Source organism: Nicotiana tabacum, chromosome 5 (genome assembly GCF_000715075.1).
Source record: "Nicotiana tabacum cultivar K326 chromosome 5, ASM71507v2, whole genome shotgun sequence".
Lineage (NCBI taxonomy): Eukaryota > Viridiplantae > Streptophyta > Magnoliopsida > Solanales > Solanaceae > Nicotiana > Nicotiana tabacum.
The window spans coordinates 123,136,516-123,144,016 of record NC_134084.1 but is presented as its reverse complement, the minus strand read 5'-3'; the positions used below and the strand labels follow the sequence as shown (position 1 = coordinate 123,144,016).

Genomic DNA, 7,501 nt, shown 5'->3' with positions numbered 1-7,501 from the left:
GAACCTGAACCTGGGGAGCTACCTGCTCTGGAGTGCGCTTAGCGGGAGTCTGAGCCCCTCCTCCAGCCTGAGAAGTGGCTGGTGCTACTGAAGCAAACCCGCTCGGGTGACACTCTCCATGAGGCCCACCAATCGGACTAGAGCGTCCTGAAGAACTGGGGTGGCAATGAACCCCTATGGGACCTGAGCTGGGCCCACTGGAACTGCTGGGGCCGGAACCTCCTCCTCGAAATTAACCTGAGGCTCCGCCACTGGTGCTGCTGCTCGGGGCTAAGCTCTGCCCCTACCTCGGCCTTTAGCACGGCCTCGGCCTCGCCTTCTGCCCCTAGTGGGAGTTGCTGCAGGGGGCTCGGGCTGTTGAGCGGTAGATAAGGAAGCGCATGTTCTCGGCCTCTGCGAGGAACATAGTAGAAGTTCAATTAGCATTTGAGGAACAAATCCGCACGACAAGAAAGAACAAATATGAGATTTTCCTATCTCTGTAGCCTTTGGGGGATAAATACAGACGTCTCCGTACCGATCCCTCAGACTCTACTGAGCTTGTCCGTGAGTTGTGAGACCTATGTAACCTAGATCTCTGATACCAACTTGTCACGACCCGGATTTCCCGTCCTCGGGAGTCGTGATGGCGCCTACTAATGTGAGCTAGGCAAGCTAATCCTTAACTGCTTACTTCATTAACAATTACTTCTTTTAAAAATTATCAGTGATAACATGAAAGCAACGGAATTAAATAATTATGTTGAAGTCTTAGATTAAAGAAGACTAAACAATAATGCGAGAATCAACATGTGCCTCTACCCAAGAACTGATGTCACATTACTCACGAACTTCTAAGAGTGCTAAATACAACCGTTTGAAAGAAAATATAAACTGTTTGTCTCGAATATATGAGATAACAGACTGAAATAAAAGATAGAGGAAATGTCGGTCCTGCGGACGTCTACAAGGCTACCTCGGTGTTTCACTGGACTGAAGGCTGGCTCCCACGCTACTGCTACTGTCCAAGACTTAGATATGTGCAAAAGAGCATAGAGTGTAGTATCAGCACAACCGACCCCATGTGCTGGTAAGTGTCTAGCCTAACCCCGGCGATGTAGTGACGAGGCTAGGACTAGACTCCAGATAAACCTGTGCAGTCATACAATATATGGCGGAAAAGTAAACAAGTAATAAGCAGTTAAAGCTGGGGAAGGGAAAAACATGCTTCGGGGATAGCAGTTAAAAGAAAATAACAGGGAATAATAAGGAGGATAGCAATATAACTTCTATCACAAATGAAGAAAATAAAGGCAACTTTCACTTTCAGTTTCATCTTGTTGCAGGCGTGCAACCCGATCCCATTTCTCATATCTCGTGGTAGGCGTACCACCCGCTCCCATTTCATTATATCTCGTGGTAGGCGTACCACCCGCTACCATTTCATTATATCTTATGGTAGGCGTACCACCCGCTTCCATTTCATAATATCTTGTGGTAGGCGTACCACCCGCTCCCATTTCATAATATCTTGTGCTAGGCGTACCACCCGCTCCCATTTCATAATATCTTGTGGTAGGCGTACCACCCGCTCCCATTTCATAATATATTGTGGTAGGCATACCACCCTCTTCAATTTCATAATATCTTGTGGAAGGCGTACCACCCGCTCCCATTTCATCACACAATTACAAGAAATCTCGGCAAGGGAACATAAGCGATATAATAACCTCCTGGCGAGGGAACAAAAACAATATAATAGTTTCCCGGCAAGGGAACAAAGATATCGAAACAATCATCTCGGCAAGGGAGAATCAGCTATAACCAATCTTAACTTAGCTTGTACTCAGCCCAAATAATGACAATGCTCAAACATAAATAAGATCTACGAGGATAGAACAATTCTTTGCGCAATATAAAAGATCATTAATTAAAGCATCTGAAATGTCGTTTAAGGACACAACCACTTTCAATTTAAGACTCACGGTCATGCTTGACACCAACGTATAGATACTCGTCATCATGCCTATACGTTCGTACTCAACAAGAAGCAAGTAGCAAATATGACTCCACTCCTAATCCCTCAAGCTAAGGTTAGACCAAACACTTACCTCTAAGCTTTGAACACCGCTCAAGCCTCAATTACAGCACCCACCGCGGACCGCGCAAAGGCGACCGCGGTCGCGCTGGCCCCTCCGCGCCCGCACGCAATTCCTCGCGGGCCGCGCTAAAGGGTTCAGAGGCCTGCAATATTTACCTGAACCTGCAACATCTGATCTTTTAAGCCTACAGCATCCCGGAACCTATTCCGAACTCACCCGAGCCCTCGAAACTCTAACCCAAGTATGCACACTACCTCAAAAACACCCTACGGACATATTCGTGTAATCAAATCACCAATATAATATCATGAACATCGAATTAAGCCTCAAAATCAGTGAAATTTCTTAGATTCCCTTTCAAACATCAATTCCCAATTAGGGTCCGGATCACGTCAAACGACGTCCGTTTTTAACCAAACTTTACAGGAGTGATTTAAAACATATATAAGACTTGTACCGGGCACCGGAACCAAATTACGGGCCCGATACCATTACTTTCTAATCAGGTTTCATTTAAATTTTCCTTAACAATTTCAAAAAAACAATTTTACTCAAAAATTCATTTCTCGGGATTGGGACCTCGGAATTCGATTCCGGGCATACGCCCAAGTCCCATATTTTCCTACGGACCCTCCGAGATCGTCAAATCGTGGTTCCGGGTCCGTTTACCCAAAATATTTACCGAAGTCAAATTTTATTCATTTTAAATATCAAAACTTAGCATTTTTCACAAAATTTCATATTTAAGCTTTCCGGCTACACGCCCGGACTGCGCACGCAAATTGAAGCGACTCTAAATGAGGTTTTCAAGGCCTCGAAAGCACATAATGGGTAAGAAAACAGGTGATGACCCCTTTGGGTCGTCACAAGAACAAAACTTCAGCTCAAAAACATGTTGTACTTTTACAAAACACAAAACCGAAAAACTTCAGATCAAAACTTATAGAACATATTGTGTCGAGTAATTCATTGTCATCAAAGTCACTTGTAAAACGGTAAGAACGACTATGGGTACGAGATGATTCGCCAATAAAAGGAGTTTGATTCGCTTCTTTTGATCGACTCCGATTACGTGGTGATTCACCAATAACAAGAGTTCGATTCAATTATTTTGATCGACTCAGAGTACGTGGTGATTCACCAGTTGAAGGACTCGCGTTAAGTACCTTTGAACGAATCCGACTGCATGGTAATTGGCCAATTAAAGGCATTGAATTCAATTCCTCTTCTGTAGGAATTATATCCAACACCCTAAAGCTGCGATATTTCTGTTTAATACAAAAAAGTATATTATGATAAGAAGAAAACTAATACGCCAACATATTAACACAAAGACAAAAAAAAGTAACTTACTTTATGACTATTGAACATCTCAAAAAGTTCGGGAAATTTAGGCTCTCCCACACATACATAACGTAACATCCTGGGAACCTGAGGGGTATCAAGGTACTCATCCTCTCTTATATACTTCTCCCGAATATCTGGGAAGCGCTCATAGAACCAAGCACATAACGGATAAGAAAATCCACCAAGTTTATACTCAGTTGCATGGAATTTGTTCTGCTTGTCCAATGCATGTTTCAGTGAGTAAATGAGCTTCTCATAATCCACATTACCCCAAGGATATTCAGCATAAACCTTATCATCTTCAACAATAGATGCATACTCCTCCATCACAGATGACTCAGTCTTTTTCCCAAATAAAATAGACTCTACAACAAGAATTTCCATAAGCTTCACAGCATCATCATCGCTCTCGCATACGTGTATGTGATTCACAACATTCTTTGGAATTTCATTCTGAGTCATAAAATCTCGAATATCCTTCAAAGTCACACCCTTGGACTTACCAAAATAGCGCTTCAGAATATTGCTCTCTCGATTAATTGGTTTTTTAACATTATATGCTGTGATCCGCAAACCACACATAATGTGAAAGTCTTCAAGGGTGAAGGAAACATCATGGCCAAAAATCTTGAAACTAATCGAGTCTCGATCATTCATGAATATTCGAGAAAGACACAGACAATGAACCAACTTCATGCTGCATTTGAAATTCTCCATAGCCATAATGTATCGAAATGTACTATTATGATGCTTATCCCGTTGTGTAGGAGTCAAGAAAGTTGCAATTAATTTCTTCAAATCGTGGTTCCCCTTCCAGTAACCCTTAGAGTTAAACCAATCTCGAAACTCAAAATATCTTTGACCTGGTCTTGTAGGTGGAAGAGCAGGGACATAAGGACCTGGGGGTATTACAGGTTGTCTAGGTGCTTTAGGTGTATTAGCTGCTTTGCGTACTTTAGCTGCATTAGGATCTTTAGGTGTTTTAGGTGCCATCTGTTCAAAAAAAGTAAAACATACAAAAAATAACATCAGGACATTATCAAAAAGATCAGTTAAAACTTCAACCTCTAAGAAGGCTGAAGTTCGACAGTTACAAAACAAAATTTCAGCTCTAAAGCTGAAGTTCGCCAGTTACAAAAACAAAAACTTCAGCTCTAGAGCTGAAGTTCGACAGTTACAAAAACAAAACCTTCAGCTCTAGAGCTGAAGTTCACCAGTAACAAAACACAAAAATTTCAGCTCACCAGTTACAAAACACAAAACATTCAGCCCTATGTTGTAGTTTTTACAAAAAACCAAACACAAATTCAAATCCAAAAATAATTCCAAAACATAAAAAAAACTTCAGCTCCTATCTAAGGTATCATCACTTTAATAGTATCATCTATTTAACTCTCAATTTTTTTAAAATTTGGACGTCTAATCACTGAAGAATTTATAGAATTTTCATCAACAACATAAAAACTCGTTCAAAAAATCTAAAAACACAATCGTAAAAGTAAAACTAATGCACTTATCAAACTAAACACTAAGAAACTATTTAATCATAAATACATGACTATCAAAACCAAAACAAGAAAAAAAACAGGAAATCGTAAAATAAAACCCAGAAAATTAATGCAATGTACATGTGATTAAATCGTAATGTGGGAACAACGACGAATAGCAGTTGAAAAATCAAAATAACGACGAAAACCCTTTGATTTCAGAAAGAACAAATCAAAAAATGCGAATAACGGGAGAGAGAGACAGAGACAGTAAAGGGCTAGCGTATACTTGGAGAGAAAGTAGTCTTTTAATGAAGACGGCAAAATAGTCTTTTTAAAAGGCTTTTAAAAAAAACGGGTACGGGTACAAACAGAAAAACAAAGCGGCTACAGGTTAAAAAGGGGCGCCCAAATAGAACGCCCGTGCAATTTTTACGTATATTTTTCTACCATTTTAAAATGAAAAACAATTATAAATTATAGTAGTAGTACTCAAATGGAATGTAGTCTACAATCGAGGCCCACTAGTTAGTTATCAACCAAGTGGGCCTTAAACTAAACAAGAAACAAAAGCCCAATAAAACGCCAACCAACTTATAGCCTGTTTGGCCAAGCTTCCTTTGGCCAAAAGCACTTTTGGCCAAAAATTGAGGTGTTTGGCCAAACTTTTGGAAGGAAAAAAAAAGTGCTTTTGAGGAGAAACAGAAAAAAATAGCTTCTCTCCAAAAACACTTTTTTGAGAAGCACTTTTGAGAAAAATACATTTAGAAGTAATTTTTTAAAGCTTGGCCAAACTAATTGCTGCTCAGAAGTGTTTTTCAAACTAATTAGCCAAACACAAACTCTAAAACACTTTTGAAAAAAAATACTTCTCAAAATAAGGTCGTTTTTGCAGCTTGGTCAAACCGGCTATTATTCTCCCTCATGGGCTGCAGAAGAAGTTTTTGCTCTGTTTATATTGCGGAAGCTCAACACTGGAGTTCGTTTGGAACGATACACAGAAGATTAGCATGGCCCCTGCTCAAAGATGATATGCACAATCGAGAAATGGTCCAAATTTTTTTTGCCCCTTCGCCGGCGGTGATGCTTCGCTCCCAAACTCAACTCTTTTTGCCGGTCGGCGGCGGCGATGCTCTCTCACGAGATTTCTTAAGGTTCGTAAACTATTCAGTATTTTTTTCATCTGTTTTATTTCCTGTTTCCCCAAATTTAGCTGACGGCGATAGGCGTGTTATTATTCCCTAATTTGATTGTTTAGCTTTTATCATGATGTTATTGTGAAATTCACACATATTACATTAGGAACATTTATCACTCCATGGTCTTTTGCGTTTCTTCTTTTTGAAGGTAAATTTTGAGGCAAATTTGAAAGATCATTCGTTGTTTAATTAGTTTTCTTTTAATCACAGCGATGTCGTAATGCAATGGTTTACTTTAAACTTGATTATCTTTTGTTCCCCATTATGCAAGGGTTTACAATTGCTTGTTTGCTATTCAAAATCAATAAATTCATAGATTCGTTCTACTATATTTAATCTACTTGCACATTGAGCCGCTTTTTGTGCAATGGCTTTTCTCCATCCTTCTATACTCTTTTAAGTTGAGGAAGCTCGTCCAAATTGTTGGTAAATTCCTTTATGAGATTGGTCTCTGCAGTGAAAAAACTATGAATACTAATTTGCAGTTATTCTAAGTCAAGCATGCGCGGAAGTATCTATGTTCTAAGCTTCTCATCTAGTAACCTTCGTGTCATATAAGCAACTTTTTCCTTTCTTTAACAATGACGTGTTAAAGACGTCAATGAAGCGAGGACATTGAAGGAGGAGCCTTCCTATGGAAAAGGTGAAAAAGGGATTTCAATGAAAGGTCCTATGGTTGTTCGAATAACACGTGGTTCTTTTATATGCTTAAATGTCATTATAGCACCTACGGATATGTGAAGGATGTTAAGACGAGGTACTGTGCTTTTTGTTAATGTTTGTTGATCTTTGAGTGCTGTGTGAACTGCTTTACTTCTTTCTTTTTTTTTATCAGTGGAATTACTGACTTAAGTTGTACGAAAGATAGAGACATGATTCTTTCTGAAGTCCCCGACATTTAAATTTCTTGACTTTTCATAAATGATATCTCTCTCCTAGTAATATTGCAGCATATAAATAACTATGCAGTTTGCGGGATCTATTCCTGATTCCCAGAAGATAGTGAAAGTTGGTTCAACAGATGGACTACAAAATGAGAAGACAATGGTACCTAATGAAGTGAATTATGAACTAATATAGAAAAAACTTATAAAATTGATTGTGTCTATCCCTTGCAGCCTGTTGTGCAAGCGACTAGTTCTGTCTGTCGAAAATGTGTACCACATGTACATGAGTTTTCAGTGTCCGAATAGCATAATTAACATAACCTAGAACATTTGTGATGCAGTAGGATGTTTTATCCTTTGCACATCTTGCGTTTGTTGTTCTGTTATATATGTGATAACATCAGAATGTCTAGATGGCTAATATCATGCGGCATATGTATTTTCAAAGTCAAACAAAATGGATTAGGTTCAATTTACCTTTCCCCATAATCCCCAACTTC

The 7,501-nt window shown here is 39.4% G+C and overlaps 1 protein-coding gene, 1 long non-coding RNA gene and 1 other non-coding gene across 3 annotated transcripts; 2 read left to right on the top strand and 1 right to left on the bottom strand.

The window, feature by feature from the left end:
- Positions 1–3,187: 3,187 nt before the first annotated feature.
- LOC142180940 (uncharacterized) lies at positions 3,188–4,421 on the bottom strand. Its single transcript, XM_075253045.1, has 2 exons — positions 3,435–4,421; positions 3,188–3,349 (listed from the first exon to the last, which is right to left on the bottom strand). The coding sequence occupies exons 1-2, from the start codon at positions 4,419–4,421 to the stop codon at positions 3,188–3,190; spliced, it is 1,149 nt and encodes a 382-aa protein (XP_075109146.1).
- Positions 4,422–5,696: 1,275 nt separating this feature from the next.
- On the top strand, positions 5,697–7,036 carry LOC107825071 (uncharacterized). The gene is made up of 2 exons (XR_001656987.2): positions 5,697–6,069; positions 6,600–7,036. It is a non-coding gene; the product is annotated as an uncharacterized LOC107825071 (long non-coding RNA).
- On the top strand, positions 5,872–5,977 carry LOC142181416 (U6 spliceosomal RNA). The gene has a single exon (XR_012710069.1). It is a non-coding gene; the product is annotated as a U6 spliceosomal RNA (small nuclear RNA).
- Positions 7,037–7,501: the final 465 nt, after the last annotated feature.

Excerpts from the sequence above, each read along its gene's own strand:
- LOC142180940 (XM_075253045.1), bottom strand. The coding sequence starts at position 4,421 with ATGGCACCTAAAACACCTAAAGATCCTAATGCAGCTAAAGTACGCAAA. Across the intron at positions 3,350-3,434 it reads AGATGTTCAATAGTCATAAA|AAATATCGCAGCTTTAGGGT; the intron begins GTAAGTTACTTT and ends TGTATTAAACAG.